Here is a 20368-nt window from a genome sequence, read left to right on the forward strand (position 1 = left end):
CAAGGAACCCAGAGAGCACACATTTTTGAGTACCCCAACTGGTGGACAAGTGTGCCAGCATACCAACATAGACGTCCAGTTGAGCAGTGAAGTGTTGGATTGTGATCCGTCGATCACCTTGAATGAGAGTATCCTCATGGTCCAACAACGCAGGAGTCACAGCTGAGTGCAGTCAACAGGTCTATGTGATGCTCTGGTTTTCTGCCAAAATAAACTAAATGACAGCTGTCTGTTTGGAATGCACCTCCCTTACAGATGACATTTTTAAGGCTTACTTACTGCACTGCCACTAACTGGAACTTCATGAAACTATAGGGGCTAAAGCAGGAACATCACACAAAAGATTCCTCATTTTTTCAACCTATATTGATGGAGAAAAAAAATGTGTTGCATTATTTATTGAATGTTTCTCATATGTAGCTGGAGCCAGGCTGCAGACATGGGTTCCCAGCACCAATTTCTGTTGTGTGTATGTGGCAAACTGGCCTTTCCACCACAGCAGCAGTTCCTTCTGGCAAACGCTGTTGACATGGCATGCTTTTAGACCTCTGCTGAATGCACTAACACACTCATAAAACTGGCTAATTAACAGGGAGGCATGAGAAAGGGGGTACATGGTTGTTGCTAGCTGTATCCTGAACAGCAGATGACAGTGAAATTGCTCTCTTGGTTTCTAGATTTTAGATGGAGGAGATGGCCTCACACCATTGGCCTCCAACTGGTCACCAGCTAGCTCAAACATGAACCACCTATCTGTGCCTTTCCTATTCCCATCTTCTGCTAACACTCAGACTGGCAGATACCCCTACAGTTCAGCATGGACAAGCCCTTGTGTACACCATACCATCAGAATATAGTCAAAAGGTTACTTGGTTACTTTAATGCTCTCTTTCATTTCAAACCGCCACTCTCCTTGCAACTCCCCCCCACCCCCCAAATCCTGCACTCCAATCTTTGACACAGGCTGCCTCCACAAAGGAGTGGCTTGTACAGGTTGTTCTTTGATTTACACGCAAGCAGATAATTACAGTGAAAACTTGCAACTGGGAACACCACAAAAGAAAAGCCAGAGGAAAAATTAATGGTCAACCTCATTTACGTAATATATGATTCATATGAAGTATACATTTTCTATCATCATACCATTCAATGTGCAAATGTAGTGCTTAAATGTGTGCAGGTGTAAATCAAAAAGGATGAACCAGAATTAACAATCATCAGTAACATCGGAGAAGACAACAGAATGCTGAGTATAAAAAAGAATTTTTTTTCTTTTTCACTTTGTAGTGAACAGAAGTGAAAAAGACCATTCTAGGGCATAAAGAAAATTCAGAATGGGGGCAGAAGGGGGGGGGGGAGGGGGGGGGGGGAAGGACAAGGAATTGTATAATAATGGGGACAGTGAAATGTTTAATAACAGGGACCTACGTGCAACAGTGAAGGATGAAAATTTTTCATTTGGGCAACCCAGCTTTGTTGAGAAAGATGGTGTAAGGGAGAGATATGAACAACTGGAACATGGTAGTACGAAGATAGCCAATTTGAAACAGTTAATGCTAGATATAGGCAGGCGGTTAAAACTGTACAATCAAAAGATGGACCATAATAATGAACAGTTGAATCAAAAATTAGATCAAATGTCTACTAAATTGGACACAGTTGAGGTATGGATGGGTGCCCTTCAGACACGAGTAGACAAACTTGACAAGGGCATTATTAAAAACATTGAGCAATTAACCCTTTAACTGCTCTGGACGTGTTAACGCGTGCGCCTTTGTACTTGTCTGTGTGTGCTCTGAACGCGTTTACTTGCGCCACCAGCCCTTCTACTTGGTACTCTGAATGCGTAGACATGTTCAGAGTACCAGGTAGAAGGACTGGTAGCACACGTAAACATGTTCAGAGCTCACAAGGACAGGTACAAAGGTGCGCACGTTAACACGTCCAGAGCAGTTAAAGTGTTAAATGATGAAAATCACTACTGTCAATGAGAATCCAGAGGAAAATATTAACACTGTTGAGGAAATGTGAATGTGAAGATAGTTACTATTACAAGTAGCCTAGAACAGAGTGTAAAAGTGGTAGATGAAAAAACTTACACGTGTAATCAGCAAAAATGGTGTAAACAACTTAGAAGGTAATTTTTCTAACCTAGCTAAAAAGCAGAAAGCCTCAATCCACACATTGTCAGTAGAAACCTAATTAAAGACACTGGTAAAATGTGGTGTAATACTGTAGATTTTATGCAGCACTGTAAAGACAATTTTATGTCAAACATGGCCAACTGCCTGGAAATTAAGTTCACTAAAAAGTTTTTTGAGGGTAAAGCACTGTCATGGGCTAACCAAACTTTTTGTGCTGACATGTCATTTGAAGCTTTTTGAAAGAAACATTTACATAAATTTTGGTCAGAAACAGAGCAGGCATGTGTCAAAAGTGAATTTTTGAATGGAGCAAGGTAGCGGGAGGAGAAAAACAGTATGAAAAATTTTGTAGACAATATGCACATTAGCAGACATTAGTAAAACTTTTGATGAGCTCAAATTGATTGATGCTTTAAGACGGAGATTAGCAGCTGAAATTCAGTGGGATCTGTTTTATGGACCAGATGACACACTTTAACAGTTTTTAAGGTATGATGACAAGTTGGATAGCACTTTGGAAAGAATAGGAAAATAGCACAATAGTTAGCACAATTTTCCACACAAAAATAGGAATCAAAAATCAGGAAATAATAATTATCACAAAAAAGAAAACAAAGACTATCATCACCACCACAACAACTTTAAGAATCACAGTTGTCATGGTGAAAACAAGCAGTATCAGCAGAATGGTTATCACACCACAGTTTGGCAAAGGAATGATGATATAAATTTCAAATACAGAAACAGACACTGGCAAGATCTCCACAATTCAAGAGAATACCCAAGACACAACTCTATATGAAGAAAAAAAAAATAGGGGGGGGGGGGGGGGGGGGGGGAGGCTCCATTGTCAGTCTGCAAGTTAGCAGCAGAGAAATGTAGAAATGTAACAGTAAATGGACCAACCAAATTAATTATCCACAGCAAACAAAGTCATCTGATGTCACAAATAATTATTTTAAGGAAGTGTATTATCCACTGTGCACCATTACAGTAGAGAAAAATTAATGCCACACACAAAAACAAAAAGACACAGTTGACGACTATGATGAATCATATACTTTTTCTTTCTCTTTCTTCGTTCTTTTCTTTTTATACATGTGAGTCACAAAGACAAAGGTAAATTAACGAGTTGCTTTGTGGCAGAGATAATGTTTTGATTACAAAAAGAAAAAAGAAAAAAAAAAGTGGTTCACTCTTCAATTGATTAACTTCTGTATCTTCACCTGTTTGTTACTAGAAGCAGTAGCACAGTAGCAGGTGGACATATGATTAGATCCATCATAACAGCATTATTTAAAAATGTGTATTTCAAGTGTACATTAAAAGTGTTAGGAAAAGTTATTAGGAAAGTAAAGTTTTATTCAAAACATCGCACACCTGTCTGTCCATCACTTCGCCCATGCTGAGAACCCTACATCCGGAGGTTCGGAGCAGAAAAAGATGAATTTGCGTGAGCAGCGGAGGAGCAATCCTGCATCGACATTGTTATCATCAGGACTATGCACAACGGAATTAATGTGAAGAAGTACTGGAGGAGTACAGATTACTCAAGGATGTTACATAATTGCAGAACTTTCAGAGGATTTTATCCTGGGGATAAATTGGATAGGCAACGTCAATTTAATTCTTGATTGTGAACAACAAAAGCTTTGTGTTTCAAAACCAGATTGAGGCTGTGTTGTAACCAATTTTCTCAAGTCAGTTTTCAACAGTAACAATAAAGCTAATATTATTCAGTTTTTGAAAGAAAATTTGTGAACTGTGGCACTCTTGTTATAGACACAAAGAGGCAGAGTTTGAAGAACTAAAGTAGGCGATGCTGTTGGACTCAGTGAATATCGAAAACAGAAATTAAGATCTTTACCTAGGGGATATAGTGATGTCTTTAGTAATGTGCCAAGAAGAGTAAGAGGTTACCAGCGTACTTTACAGTTGAAACCTCACTAAACATTTTTACAAGACCTTATAGTGTACCAATTGCTAGAAGATCATCAGTAGGGAAAGAATTACACAAAACGGAAGTATGTGATGTTAATGAAAAAAGTACTAGTCCTTACAGTAACCCACTTGCACTAGTTATAAAGAGAGATGGAAGTGTGAGATGAGTGTTGGATTACAGATAGTTAAACAAATTTTTATACAGAGAAAACAGACCACCCTGAAAACACAGATGAGCTTTTACACATCTTTAAGAAAATACAATTTATGTTAAGCCTCAATTTGACATTAGGATTTCACCAGGTACCTTTAGCAAAAGATTTAAGAATGTATACTACCTTTTTATATATTGGTCATTGTTATTAATATTGTGTTGTACCATTTGGTTTGAATTCATCTGTTGCTGAATTTATTAGCGCTTTGAATCATGTGCTCGGTACAGAACTTGTATCACAACTTACAATCTATGTACTTGACATTTTGATAACTGGGCAATATTGGAATGAACACTTTCAACTTTTGAAACAGGTATGCAAATAAACTTGGGAATGGGGAATGATACTTAAATTAGAGAAACCAAATTTACTGTGCTAGAAGTTAAATTTTTAGATCATGTTATTGCTAAAGATGGGGGTCTTACTGACTGTGAGAAAATAGAAGCCATTTTCAAATTTGCAGCACTACATAACAGAGAGCAGTTAAAGCCACATTTTGGTTTATGTGGATTCTATCAAAAATTTGTTAGTAATCAAAGTCTGAAAACACCATGTTTGAGAAATTTACTTAAGAAGAATACTGTGTGGGTTTGGAGTGACCAATGTCAGAAAGCTTTTGAATATATACTCGAACAACCAACACTTATTACACAGACCTGATTTCAGTTTGCCTTTTTGCTTATACACTGACAGCTGTAATTATGAAATAGATAAGGAGTTATTTCAGGAAAAAAATGGTGGTAAAATTACACATCATCCAATTGCTTTTCAAAGTAGAATGTTACTCAAATATTAAAAATCTTACACCGTTACTGAAAATGAGTTATTGGTTATTCACTGGGCATTTGACAAGTTCCAATATTATCTGATAGGTCATAAAAGTATATTCAGACCACATGGCACTAAGTTACCCTCAAGAGTGCAGATTATACCATGAAAGACCCACAAGATGGAGTATGTTTTTATAGCAATTTGACTATGAAATAGTACACATCAAAGGTACTGACAATGTTGTTGTAGATGCTTTATCTAGGTTACCCTTAGGGGGAATTAATGAATTACATGATCAGACTGAGGGAAAACTGCTGGATCTTTTTAATTGTTTCTTCACTTATATCTATTATACCTACTACTTTCTTCTTTCCTAAAACTGGAAGAATGCCTTGCTCTTTCACTAATTTTCAGGTTAGTTTAAACAAACAGTGAGAAACGTTGAATTCATGAACTATTTTTTCTCTTGACCATAAGTCAGAGAGCAAACTTAAAATTTTAACTTTTTCCTCTTTAGATGTCAATGAACATTTAATTTTTAATTTCTCTATTACGCTCAAATATTCAGTGTCAGATGACGCTGGTGGTAGGTTTCCTTCTTGTTTAGAAATAATGTTGGTATCTGTATTATTAAAGCATGATTCCAAGTCTTTTCTAATTTTGTCTGACATTTGTTGTACTGTATTTTCAATAGCTGCTTTTCTTTTTCTGCTACTTAATTTTATTATTTTCGAAGCAGGAGATACATCTCACTTAGAACACATAATAAGGACAAATGTTCAAGTTTTATTTCCCTCAAATCTTTAGTAATAGGCTTTTTATGAACTTTAAGTGGATCACAGCACTTTCTTCCAAAAATGTGGTTGTACTTCAGAATATGTTTCTTCTCTTGATACTCATACACTGATGTAACAGAAGAACTTCCTAAAAATTTAAACAAAGTTTGTCTAACTTCATCAAAGTCATTAACATTTTTCAAATTTTTTGAAACTGAACCGTAAACTGTTTTGTGACACACTTCACTTGCGATCTGTCCAACAGAGAACTGTCCATCCATGTTATTGCATTCCAGTTAATCTCTCAAAATTAATTAAAAATTGCACACAGAACAAAGCACATAACACATTCTACACTCTCGATGAAGTATGTACATCCACTGTAACAGAGGTTTCAGAACAGACTGACTGCAACAATGCCACACCCAGCAATAATGTACTTCTTTATTGACAATAAACGTAAATGTAAATGGGCATTTTTATTACCATAGAACAAAGCGAAAGCTCCTATTGTTTAATACTGCATTATTAAAAATAAATAAACTAAATGAATATTGGATGATAGTGTTAACAAAATTATGTCACAATTAAATTTTATTACAATGAAACAATAAACCATTTAAATAGGTAATACCCATAAGATCAGTTGTAGAGTAATGTGAATCATTTCCTCATTTTCAAAAATTCATATCTTTGTTCACAGTCATACATCAATGTTGAACTTTTTACAGTACACATCTATCACATAGGTGTAAAAACTGTGCAGTAATAATATTTTTATATTCAGTCCCACCTGAGATAACTAACCCCAAACTTAACAAAAAATTAAAATTTTCAAATTTCAAAAATTGATAAAAAATTAAGGAAATGTTTGTAAGTGTTCTTGCTCTATATGAGGCTAGTAGTGTATGATAGCTAACTATAGGCAAAAAATTCTCTCATAAATCACTCCTTGTTTGTTATTTTTGGGCCTGAAAAGTGGACTTTTGAAAATTTGGATACCAAACTTTGGAGGTAATTTTGACTGGTTATTTTCAAATTTAGGGTATTTTGTGTAATAGACAATGTTGTAGGGGACACTTTTCTAAAACCAATCATGTCAGTTGCATTGTTGTAACTTAACCCAGTGCAGACATATTCAAATTTTCACTAATGTCTCCAGACTGAAAAATCGTTGTGCGCCTACAAATAAAAATGACCGCCATCCAGTAAAGGTGCAAGATAAATTATTAAAAAAAAAACTGAACTCCTCAAATATAGGGCAATCACACATAAAAAAATTAAAATATTTAGAAATGGTCAAGCAACCATCACTGGATCATTTCATTTCATATGGATTGACCCATATATGAGGGTCAGCTTTTTGCTATAAAACTAGCAATTTTGCCAGTCAGCAGAGAGTTTAGGGTCAGCAGTTCAAATGTACAGCAATTGATGGTACCCCGTAGTGAAATGGGAAAGGACACCAGGTGCACTCACTGTGTTTGCCTGGGGGCCTCATTCAACTCATTGAAAGGCTATTCCAATAGCTACTGAGCTATTGAGGGAACATGGTGCAAACAACAGCAGATTGTGGAGCACATTGGAACAAATGATGTCTGTCGTCTGGGCTCTGAGGTCATACTTGGGTTATTCCAGTGACTGGCAGAGGAGGTTGAGGAGACCAGCCTTGCACACGGAGTTTCAACAAAGTTCACAATTTGCAGCACTGTCTCCAGAACTGATTGCACCCCTTTGGTTCTGAGTCAAGCAGGAGGACTGAACCAGAGACTCTGAAAGTTCTGTGACAAGCTAGGCTGTGGCTTCCTGCAATTGTGCCACAGGGTTGAGAACTGTAGTGTCCCCCTACATGAGTGAGGCATGTACTGCACATCTGTGGCTACTACTCAGGTGTGGGGTACACACAAGGGTCTTTTAGATTAGGCAACTCTCCAATCAATACAAATAACAAAAGCTGTATGAAAGCCAGAAGTACCAGTATAAGATCAAAAGAAATGCCTCCAACATGAGAGTATTAAAATCTTAATGGTAAACTGCCAAAACATTGGCAACAAAGGGCCCAAGTTTGAAGCGCTCAGGAAAAGCAGTGAAGCTCACATAATACTAGGTGCAGAAAGCTGGTAGAAACTTGAAACTGTTACCAGTGAAATTTTTGGGATAAATTTAAGTGTATATCGAAAGGATCGACAAATGGGAATTAGAGGTGTATTTATCGCAGTACACAAGAAAGTCAAATCCACAAAGATAGAAACTGAAGCTGTGGTTGTCTGGGCAAGACTCAGTGTCAGCAGTGGGCATAAAATGGTAATGGGATCTCTCTATCACCCACCAGGCTCATCTCTTGAGGTCACCAATAACTTCAGAGAAAACCTCTGTTCACTTGTACATGAAGTTCCCCAATAATACTGTAAACATTGCTGTAGACTTTAATCATCCAACAATTAACTGGGAAAATTACAGGTTTGTTGGTGGTGGGCATGATAAGATAACCTGTGTAACAGTCCTAAATGTCCACTCTGAAATGTACCTAGAACATATAGATAGGAACTCCACTCATGATGCAAACATATTGGATATACTAGCAACAAACAGACCTGACCACGACACATTTGTAGTAACAATGGTTATCAAAGCACAAATGACAACTACATCAAGCAGAGAGATATACATGTTAAGTAAACTAGATGAAAATTCAACAGTGCAATACCTCGGTCTTGAAACTTTCAGCACACAGCAGGAGCATGTAGAGGAACTCTGGCTTAAGTTTAAAAGAATATTTGACCATGAACTGGATAGATATGTACACAGCAGAACAGTCCATAATGGGAGGGAACCTCCATGGTAATTAGTCACTGTAAAGAAACTTCTAAATAAACACAGATTACTGCATAAAATGTGTAAAACAGGGCTATCAATAGAGAGATGCTAATGAAATACATTTGGCTGTCAAGAGAGCAATTCGTGATGCCTTCAATGACTACCGTAGCAGAATATTTTACAGAACCCAAAGAAATTCTGGTTGTATGCAAAGGCTGTTAGTGGCACCGAAGTTAGTGTCCAGACCCGAGTGAATGAGTCAGGAATTGAAATTCAGATCGCATGGCAAAAGCCGAAACGCTTAACTTAGTTTTCAAATGTTCCTTTACCAAGGAAAATCCAGAAGAACTGCCCCAGTTTATTTCTCACACCACTGAAAAGACAAGTGGATTAAATATTAGTGTCAGTGGTGTTCAGTAACAGCTGAAATCATTAAAACTGAACAAAGCTTCATGACCCAATGGAATCCCTGCCACGTTCTACACTGAATTTGCCGCTGAGTTAGCCTCTCTTCTAACTATAATCTATCATAGATCCCATGACCAAAACCCCATGCCCAGTTCTTGGAAAAAAAGGGTAGTAGAAGTGATCCACAAAACTACCATCCAATATCATCTACAACAATTTGTTGTAGAATCTTAGAACTTATTATGAGATCAAACATAACAAGGCATCTTGAACAGAATGACCTCCCCCATGCCAACCAGTATGGATCCCAAAAACATCAGTCACGTGAAACCCAACTTGCATTTTTCTCACACGACATATTGAAAGCTTTGGGTAAAGGCAATCAAGTAGATGCGTTAGTTTTTGATTTCCGAAAAGCATTTGACTCAGTACCACATCTACACTTATTGTCAGAACTTCGATCTTATGGGGTATCAAGTGAAATTTGTAAGTGGATTGAGGACCTTTTGAAAGGGAGGATACAGCATGTTATCTGGATGGAGAGTCATCGTCAGATGTAGAAGTAACGTCAGGTGTACCCCATAGAACTGTGTTGGGACCCTTGCTGTTCATGTTGCATATTAATGACTTTGCAGACTATATTAAAAGCAACATCAACTGTTTGCAGATGATGTAGTCATATATAAAGAAATACTCTCTGAAGGAAGGTGCATAGATATTCAGTCAGATCTTGATAAGATTTCAAAGTGGTGCAGAAACTGGCAACTTGCTTTAAATGTTCTGAAATGTAAAATTGTGCACTTCACAAAACTAAAAAACCATAGTATCCTATTACTATAATATCAATGAATCGCTGTTGGACTCAGTCAACTCACACAAATACCTGAGTTTACATTCTGTAGGAGTATGAAATGGAATGATCATATAGGCTCAGTAGTGGGTAAAGCAAGTTGTAGACTTTGGTTTATTGGTAGAACACTGGGAAAGGGTAATCAGTGTAAAAAGGATTGCTTACAAATCACTTATGTAACTGGTTCTAGAATATTGCTCAAGTGTTTGTGACCCTACGTATGGCTCACACAGGGATCGTGAGAGTAAGATTAGAAAAATTACTGCACACACAGAGGCTTTGAAACAGTTGTTCTTCCTGTGCTCCATACATGAATGGAACAGGAAGAAACTTTAATAATTTGCACAATGGGATGCATCCTCTGCCATCACCTCACAATGGTCTGTAGGATATATATGTAGAGGTCATTCTGCATGGTAATAATCTTGTAACTAAATATACCTGTGTTTAGAGAAGCAGAGAAAATTGAAAGCAAAGAAAGTAATATTTTTCAAACCTGGAGAGTAAAGTAAGATAAAAACCTTTGAGAAGACTTGAATAACTTGTTGTTAATTAATGGATTTATTGTAGAGAGAAGAAATAAAAAATGTTATAATGAGATGAATCTGAGGTAGAGATAATGTATTGGGTTATTATAGTGAAGAAATGTTGTACTGGGGTACTGAGAAGATTGGTGATGTTCTTTGGAGGTCACACTTAAAAATGCAAGTGTTAATTAAGTTAAAAAAAAGATGGGTTGAAGTATGGAATAACAGATTCCAGGAGGAATAGTTACAACTAGCCCAAATGATGGCTGAATTTAAAAGGTAGACAGAAACTAATATGTCTGATTAATGAAGCAAAACTTACAAAGCAGTATGCCTATATTTACACTAAAAAACTTAACCACACTAAGCACAGCATGATACAGTTTCTCATTTTTCTTAGTTCTAGTTGTTCTTTTATTATATGTTTTATGCTATGTACTTTCATATTATTGTCATTGTTATATTATTCCTAGTTCTGTGACAACTCCCTTCACATTTTACAATCCACTGGGTCTCATGTTGGCATCTCACTGCTGAAACCCATTTGTGATGGTGACTTGGGTCCTCACCAGTTTGTGACAAAGTGTCATATCTGTTGCAGCTATCTCCAGAAACATCTAATGATGGTGAAGCAGTATGGGTATGTACCACAAAACCAATCATGCTAAAGAACTGCAGCAGGAGAAGCTCGCAATACTATGGACAAAATGTCAAATGAGATCTTCATGAAGAAATATAAAACATACTATTCTGTACAGTATAAGATCAGAACTGTAATATTTTAGTCACACCAGTTCCCCACTTTCACCAGCCAGTTATCATTCTCGTGCTCGCATTCCATCTGGTGAGCTTGTGTATGAAGCTGGTCTCACTACAGCAGTTACTTTCTGATACAAGATACACTCCTGGAAATGGAAAAAAGAACACATTGACACCGGTGTGTCAGACCCACCATACTTGCTCCGGACACTGCGAAAGGGCTGTACAAGCAATGATCACACGCACGGCACAGCGGACACACCAGGAACCGCGGTGTTGGCCGTCGAATGGCGCTAGCTGCGCAGCTTTTGTGCACCGCCGCCGTCAGTGTCAGCGAGTTTGCCGTGGCATACGGAGCTCCATCGCAGTCTTTAACACTGGTAGCATGCCGCGACAGCGTGGACGTGAACCGTATGTGCAGTTGACGGACTTTGAGCGAGGGCGTATAGTGGGCATGCGGGAGGCCGGGTGGACGTACCGCCGAATTGCTCAACACGTGGGGCGTGAGGTCTCCACAGTACATCGATGTTGTCGCCAGTGGTCGGCGGAAGGCGCACGTGCCCGTCGACCTGGGTCCAGACCACAGCGACGCACGGTTGCACGCCAAGACCGTAGGATCCTACGCAGTGCCATAGGGGACCGCACCGCCACTTCCCAGCAAATTAGGGACACTGTTGCTCCTGGGGTATCGGCGAGGACCATTCGCAACCGTCTCCAAGAAGCTGGGCTACGGTCCCGCACACCGTTAGGCCGTCTTCCGCTCACGCCCCAACATCGTGCAGCCCGCCTCCAGTGGTGTCGCGACAGGCGTGAATGGAGCGACGAATGGAGACGTGTCGTCTTCAGCGATGAGAGTCGCTTCTGCCTTGGTGCCAATGATGGTCGTATGCATGTTTGGCGCCGTGCAGGTGAGCGCCACAATCAGGACTGCATACGACCGAGGCACACAGGGCCAACACCCGGCATCATGGTGTGGGGAGCGATCTCCTACACTGGCCGTACACCACTGGTGATCGTCGAGGGGACACTGAATAGTGCACAGTACATCCAAACCGTCATCGAACCCTTCGTTCTACCATTCCTAGACCGGCAAGGGAACTTGCTGTTCCAACAGGACAATGCACGTCCGCATGTATCCCGTGCCACCCAACGTGCTCTAGAAGGTGTAAGTCAACTACCCTGGCCAGCAAGATCTCCGGATCTGTCCCCCATTGAGCATGTTTGGGACTGGATGAAGCGTCGTCTCACGTGGTCTGCACATCCAGCACGAATGCTGGTCCAACTGAGGCGCCAGGTGGAAATGGCATGGCAAGCCGTTCCACAGGACTACATCCAGCATCTCTACGATCGTCTCCATGGGAGAATAGCAGCCTGCATTGCTGCGAAAGGTGGATATACACTGTACTAGTGCCGACATTGTGCATGCTCTGCTGCCTGTGTCTATGTGCCTGTGGTTCTGTCAGTGTGATCATGTGATGTATCTGACCCCAGGAATGTGTCAATAAAGTTTCCCCTTCCTGGGACAATGAATTCACGGTGTTCTTATTTCAATTTCCAGGAGTGTATTTTATCACACATTTTGCGATAACCTTTCTTAATTGTCATAAATTCTGTAAATATTTCTTACAAAAAATTGTCTTGATTATTTTGATAAACGTAAATGTCAGAGAGGTATGTAAGCATGAAGACATTTAATAATCTTTGACCAATACATTGTTATCTTTATGTTTAACAATCTATGGACTATAAGTGAGTAAAGTAGGTGACTTGCTCTGGAGTTGTTTGGTAAGAGAGGTTGTGTATGCCAGCATGTGGTCAAAGTTGCCCATTATGTCTAAATAACAATGCTCAAAAGTATCTTTTTATAACTGTGAACCAAAAAGAAAAAGTGTTATTTAAAATTTGTAAAATGATTTCAAGAATATATGAGAGGAAAACTGAAACCTATTCAGTGTTTTGATTAAAACTGATACAACAAGATCAAACCCGTGAACTCCCCCAAATCCAAATATTTTGTCAATATTCTGCAGGAAAATAAGAAAGAAGATCCCTATCAGTGTGCTGTTATGAAGGACAAAGTATATGTCCTGAAAATCAGCAGAAACAGAATTTATATAAATAATTTGAATCAGTAATTGTAGGGTGGGGTGGGTCAGACATGGTTCAGCATGTTTATATGGACTGTGTTAAGAAGGCGTGTTGTGAAATTATATAAATTCTACATTTATATGGATAATATGTGACTGAAATGTATGTTTGATATATTGATGTACAATGTTTTTCTCCTTGAAAATGGTTGTAACAACTGAAAGTGGTAGAGAATAAACAGAAAATTGTACAGCTGATGGCACACACATAATTTTTCAAAAGTTTAAAAATCTATTCTTTATTAGAAACTGATTCATGTTATATTTGCCCCCCTCCCCTCCAAACACAGATATGCAAACACAGATGCAGGCACACACACCCGCACAGCCACTCACACACACCATTCCACACACACATATATACTACACACTCCACAACCCATCTTACAGTATTTGGTGGAGGGTACTTCTTATACCACTATCACCCCCCGCCCCACCCCCCTTCAACTGCCCTTTTCCATTGACAAATGATGTATGGGAAGAATGTTGTGGTCATTTTGCAAGATGTGTGTGGGAGGAAGTAATAAGTTGATAAGTTGCCCAACTCTTCTCAGAACACACTCATATCATGTGGCTCATTGAAGCTCTCTTGTAGTAGCTGATCTGCCACTGGAGTTTGCTAAGCATTTCTGTAATGCTTTCATGCCAATTAATGACCCCAAAACGAAGTGCACCACTCTTCATGAGGATCTCATCTATCTCTTCTATTATTCCAACATAGTATGGGGTCCCAGACTGATAACAATAACCAAGAATCAGTCAACCACGTGGTTTGTATGCCACTTCTTTCGTAGGTGTATTACAATTCCTTAAGATCCATACAACCTTTCTCTGAAACTGCCTATTTTCTCATTGTTTTCAATTTCCAGTGAATCTCATCATAGCACTTGTTTTTCCCACAGTTTATTTTATGTAGTCATTCCACTTTCAGCTGCTCCAGATGGTCACTCCTAGGCATATTGTGATTGTTACTGTTTCCTGAGATTTGTCACCACTAGTGTAATCATATAGTAACAGATTTCTCTGCTTATGTTAATGCAGTCCCTGCATCAATCTTCAGTTCTCTGCAGAAGTCATCACAATAAAGTTCAAAGTTCTTTATCATCACAATAATAATTACTTTGAAAAGTATGTCTGCAGCCATTATTGCACTCTGCACCTCAGATTCCTTTTTGATTACCTGAACTGCCTTTCATTCAAATTGCTCATTCTTTTAAATTCTCAACATCCCCTATCATTTCTCTCACTTTCCTTTTGTCATCAGCATACATTTCAAATCCCTGCTGTTTTAAAATTACTGACATTATATGGTGCATGTTTCTTCATGAGATAAATACTGCTACAGTTTTGATTCACAAAAGTTTGGTGACCAATAGCACAGATTTGTAGATCGGTAGTGAGATAGACAAGTACACCACATGAAGGATGATGAACACAGGCACAGATGGGCGTCAGTCTTACCGTGCACTGCTGTCGGCCGCCCCTGCACCCTCTGTCAGGAACCACCTGCTGAAATGTGTGTCCACGCTGACATATGCCCATGCTCACCATTGTCAACCAAATACATATGTCACCACTGCAACACCGTCCCTCATATGACCAACAGATCTTTTTTGTGTTCACTGTGATTTTAACATGGTCAGTGCTGGACCCCATGCCATACTGAGTTGGTACCTTGTGTCCCTGTTAAGCAAATTAATCGAGCTGTGAATTTCCACTGCTTCTTTAATAATGCTGTCCCAGTACGAAGACATTGATGACAGAATTTAGGTTTTTTTGTATTCCATACAATGTCCTGTGCTGAAGCAATGTTCGGCCACTGCAGATTTCTCTGGCTAGTCCAGAGCACACTTCACCATGATACTGGAACATTCTTATGTCAGTGTGATCATCAAATGATAGGATTTTGTTATGAGGTTATTTTACTATCAACGAAACCTCAACTACAAACAGCAGATCTAAGCTCTCTCATTTACTCTTTCTTCATTTCCTTCTATACTTGATTCAGCCAGGTGAAAATTCCCTTAATTTATACAGGCAGGTGCCAATTCCAACAACCTGCAGCAGTAAAGTCAAATCCAACAAAAGCCTACCACTGTTCTCCATGAAAGCAAAATTCCATCCAAGGTGTGGTAGCTTCTCATGCCCAATTTAACCTTAACAACATATTGTGTAAAACCACATGCCAAATCAAATTCAAGCTTAAAAATCCATCTGCTATAGCCACATAAATGATATGACACTGCCAATGTATATGATATGGCATAGATCGTGAGCTACAGACTCCACAAATGGTAAATCTTAAAAACGTGTCTGAACAGTGTGCACTGTAAGCAAGAAACTGCACGACTATTCCCACTGCTAACAACAAATGAGCTCATTAGGCCTACTAGTTTCTATACATAAGCATATTTTTAAAAACAAAACCCCCACCTAAAAAATTTTACTTAATGTATGTCAAAACAATGACCAAGAGGCTATATTTCATTGGTTTACTGCACTTTTTGCTTTTGTTCAAAGTGAAATTAACTTGTACAAAATACATTACATCAAAATTAATATTATGTCCACCTCACATCATACCTTTTCAAGGGCTTGAACTCTGTCTTTGACTCAATAAGTCTTTCATGTGCACCAGGTTCAATTTCATGGTACCAGGCATGAATAATTCCCCCAATTAACTCTATTCTATTGGTCAAGAATATTTACTTAGTTTTTAAGACATAATAGCCCACAAATTTTGAATATGATTCATTTCCGGAGAATTTGGAGGCCACCATAACTGCTCAATAATCAGACCTGTGCAACACTCCTGTACAACCCTGGTAAGGTGACTAGCTCACTGTCATCTTGGAAAATGAATGGCCCACGGTTTTCTCGACTAAAATGATCCCTTTTAGTATTTGCTACCTCATTTTTAACAATATCACTTTAATTTAACCCTATAATTGAATCTATGCAAACTGTAATTCTTCCTACTGCTTTAGAACACATCACTCCCCACAGCATTACACTTTCACTGAACTATTTAACTAGCACAACACAATCTTCCTTCAGATCTTCTCCTGACTTCGTCCACAGTTTCAGACCATACACATTAAATTTCATCTCATCCGAAAAAATCACTCTCTTCCAATCCTCAGATGCCTAGTGTTGATACACTCCAAGAAAGCTTCTTTCTTCAACATGCTTTTTGTGGGTGGGCTTTCTTTGCAGGTACTTTCTTCATTAGGCTGAGATCAGCAAGGTGTGTTAACACTGTTTGAGGGAAAGCTGAGATTCCAGACGCCTGGTCAATTTTAAATGCAATCTGAAATACCTTTTCTCTTTTCTATAACCTGTAAAGCCAAATATTTGTATAATTAACTATAGAAACACAAAGTTAATGTTATTTATGCTATTATGGCACAGCAGATAAATACAAAAACTATCTGGATACTTAGTACATCATTTTTTCACACACTTCTGCACAAAATGCACACAATTGTCAGCAGCATACAACAGCTGACACAAAAGTAGAGGGAAGCCAAACTAGAGACATCTGGTGGAGTGTAATACGACTTCCAAGTATACAAGTGCCATCTAGTATCAATTATCGTAACTAACTGATGTATATGTCACTTCAGTCTTCATCATATCAGATAAAAAATTGCCTTTCTGTGGATATTTACCATACAATATTTGTTCAGCAATTATTTAGACATTTGCTGGCATTAACAGAGACCACGTCAAGAGTTCATAAAAAGCTGACATCGAAGTTCACTTGCTGAAAGATCAATAATTAATTAGTTAATTTAACATAAGCTAAAACAGAGTTGAAACACTCACTTGCGATATTATTTTGGACCATACGGGGGTAGTAATATTTGCGTTGTCAAGTGAGGGTTGCAGGATCACGTTTCCAACTTTTAATTTCATAGCACTTGCTACCACAGGTGGCAAGTTGCTACACAATATCTACTGTTGCATCTTGTTGTTGCTTAAACACGCTCCCATAATTAACAAAAGGAACACTTTAAATTTTGATGAACTGGTAAATAAATACCTACCAGTGAAACCAGCTTGAACTGCAGCAATTCCAAAATCTCCATGCAACTGTTCCACCTTTTTAAGGATAGATGCCTGCAATGCATATGAATTTAAGTAAAATGGTGCCTTTTGTTGCTTGCCTGTTGGATTTACTTCTACTGCAAAGTACCTGTAACAAAAGCACACAGCACTAATGTCTGCATTTCTCTGTTACCACCACATTAGAACAATAATTTTTTTTAAATTATACTGAAAGAAAATGATTCAGTAACAATATTTCAAAACTACTTACAATAAATTGATCAAGACATATAAGAATTGTAACTTGTATCAAAGGGGATAATTTATGGAACTAATTACATAGAACCTTAAAATTTTCAACAGGTAATGCACATTTCAAATGAAGCAAGGAGGCTACTAAGAGGATGACATAGAATCAGTATTAACTTAATATCAAGAATGAAATAACTTCATTTTAATTAACTGAGGTGTGTCACACTTGGCGCTGATATAAAATTTTCTTTATTTTCTCATTTTTCATGTTTATGACTCAATTTTCTACCATAGTGATAACTTTGCGACAGAAGCTAGTCACATATGTACAATGTGCTTGATTCTGTGCAAATGCCCAGAATTATTCCAGTGATTAATAATACAGCCAAGAAATCTTCACTGTGAGAGTAGTTGTATTAATGTTCATTTTCTTAGACAAGGTCTAATGAGGTAGTAGTCATTATTGCAGATAGCAGTAATTCTAGAATGAGGATAACATACTACCTTTGTAACAAAAGTATCCAGCAGGTTGCGAAAATGGTTTTAAGGGAAGGGTGGGAGCTGATCTGTGTCCAGCGGTAATTCAAAAGGGCCCTTTATGGGTTTTTCTGATTTCTAACACCAGAAGCTGCATCTGTGTATCACCCTTATAGGGAATTTCTAAATCTACAAGACATTTGTTTCTTTCCCCCAACCAATCTTCTTTAAAAGTACTGATTTCTATAGTTTCAAATAGCTCTGGATTATCCTCAATGTGGCACCACAAGAAGTGAAAGCTGAGTTTTGTGTCTAGTACTGAGTGCCAACTACAGTAAAGCCATATGAAGTGCAAAAAAAAATTCTGTTTTATGCAGTCAAAACCACTTAATGGGAGAGTTGTATATGGGAACCATAAATTCTCAATAGCACAATAAATATTTCATAATACAAGGACTGAATGAAACCCTGATCTACATATCTTTGGCAAAATTTGACTTTCAGCAATGAATGCCAGCCATCCTACTCATTTGTTTCACTAATTCATGCTGTAAGTTTGGCATCTTTGGCTCTGGTGAGTCCACTCACATGCGAGTAAATCTACAGCTGCTATTGTGGTGTCACCGCCAGACACCACACTTGGTAGGTGGTAGTTTTAAATCGGCCGCGGTCCATTAGTACATGTCGGACCCGCGTGTCGCCACTGTTAGTGATCGCAGACCGAGCGCCACCACACGGCAGGTCTCGAGAGACGGACTAGCACTCGCCCCAGTTGTACGGACGACTTTGCTAGCGACTACACTGACGAAGCCTCGCTCCTTTGCCGAGCAGATAGTTAGAATAGCCTTCAGCTAAGTCCATGGCTACGACCTAGCAAGGCGCCATTAGCCTTACATAGCAATTGATACTTATCGTATAAAGCATGTCTCATCAAGAACGATGTATACAACAAGGATGGATTAAAGTTAAGTATTCCAAAAGCTACGTACTTTTCTTTATAGCATTCATTACGTATCCTGTTTCAGATCTAACGCCATCCTTCGTGTGTTTATAGCGTGCATTGCGGTCCCCTCAAATCACACTGTGTCGGCACTTCTGTCGACACATCAGCTATAAATGTAGGTTTATCTTCCTTTAATTTCTCTTCTACAACAAGAGTAGGGGCAGTGTTGCCTTGTGCATTCATTTTTCCAGAGTACAAACTGATGCTCTCCCAGGCCATATTCTACAATTTTTTATAATCTCTCGTAACTGGTTCATGTTAGTATTTTGCAACTATGCCTTATTAAACTGATGGTTCCAGAATACACTGCCAGCACCAGTCTTCTTCAGTACTGAAATTAGTACATTCCTGAAGTCCATTTGCTTGTTTCATAAGAGGGCTGTTCATAAATAAATGATCAACTGGATGTTAAAAATAAACACAGTCAGCACTCTCTTGCATTTGTCAGTGTGTCAGCAGTAAGTGAATGAATGGATGATGTTCTTGCTTCATCCACCAAATACAAGGTAGGTTCTATCATTTGTTTCCTGCAAGCAGGAGGAGTCAGGACTTGTCATAGATTGTATCATTTGTATTGGACTGAGGTTATCAGTGATGATGCTGTGAGGGAGTGGTGGAGTAAATTCAAGGCTCGTCGTACATATGTGCACGATTAAAGAGATCAAAGAACAAATTCGGATGTGCTTATCGAACTTATGCAACGTGTTGATGAAACAGTGTGTCTGAGATGTTGTTTTATAATTTAATAATTTTCTGACGATTTGCCTCAGAGTTCAAAGAAAATCTTTGTTAACACTGTCAGAGAAATTAGGTTACCATAAGCTCTGTGCATGATGGATACCAAAACGTCCAATTGATATTCACAAAACTGAAAGAACGGGTTTGGCATTGACATTCCTTCAGTGCTACAATGAAGAAGAGGAGGAATTTCTGAACAGAATTGTGATTAAGGACAAGATATGAGTACAGTTCATGAACCATGAAACTAAGGAACGCGATGCAGACCCTTCTCCCAGTAAGTCAAAATTGAAAGCAGACACTGTCGAAATTAAAAATGATGGATACTTGTTTTTGGGGTTACAATGGAATTCTGACAATAAATTTCATAAGAATGATGTGTGTGAATACTGTGACATCACAGGGTTATTGTGAGACTCTTATAAAACTTTGAAGGTCAATCCAAAACAAACGGCTTGGGCTGATTCCCAAAGAAATCATTCACCTTCACAAC

The 20368-nt window shown here is 38.5% G+C and overlaps 1 protein-coding gene across 1 annotated transcript in view; it reads right to left on the minus strand.

Moving 5' to 3' along the window:
- LOC126474613 (ribonuclease P/MRP protein subunit POP5) overlaps positions 1 to 20368 on the minus strand; it is a 94628-nt gene that overhangs the window by 58363 nt on the left and 15897 nt on the right. Inside the window, exon 2 of the mRNA XM_050102093.1 lies at positions 17405 to 17553. Within this exon, the coding sequence (XP_049958050.1) occupies positions 17405 to 17553 (149 nt within the window). The remainder of the gene's footprint in view (positions 1 to 17404; positions 17554 to 20368) is intronic.

The sequence above is a fragment of the Schistocerca serialis genome, chromosome 1, assembly GCF_023864345.2.
Source record: "Schistocerca serialis cubense isolate TAMUIC-IGC-003099 chromosome 1, iqSchSeri2.2, whole genome shotgun sequence".
Lineage (NCBI taxonomy): Eukaryota > Metazoa > Arthropoda > Insecta > Orthoptera > Acrididae > Schistocerca > Schistocerca serialis.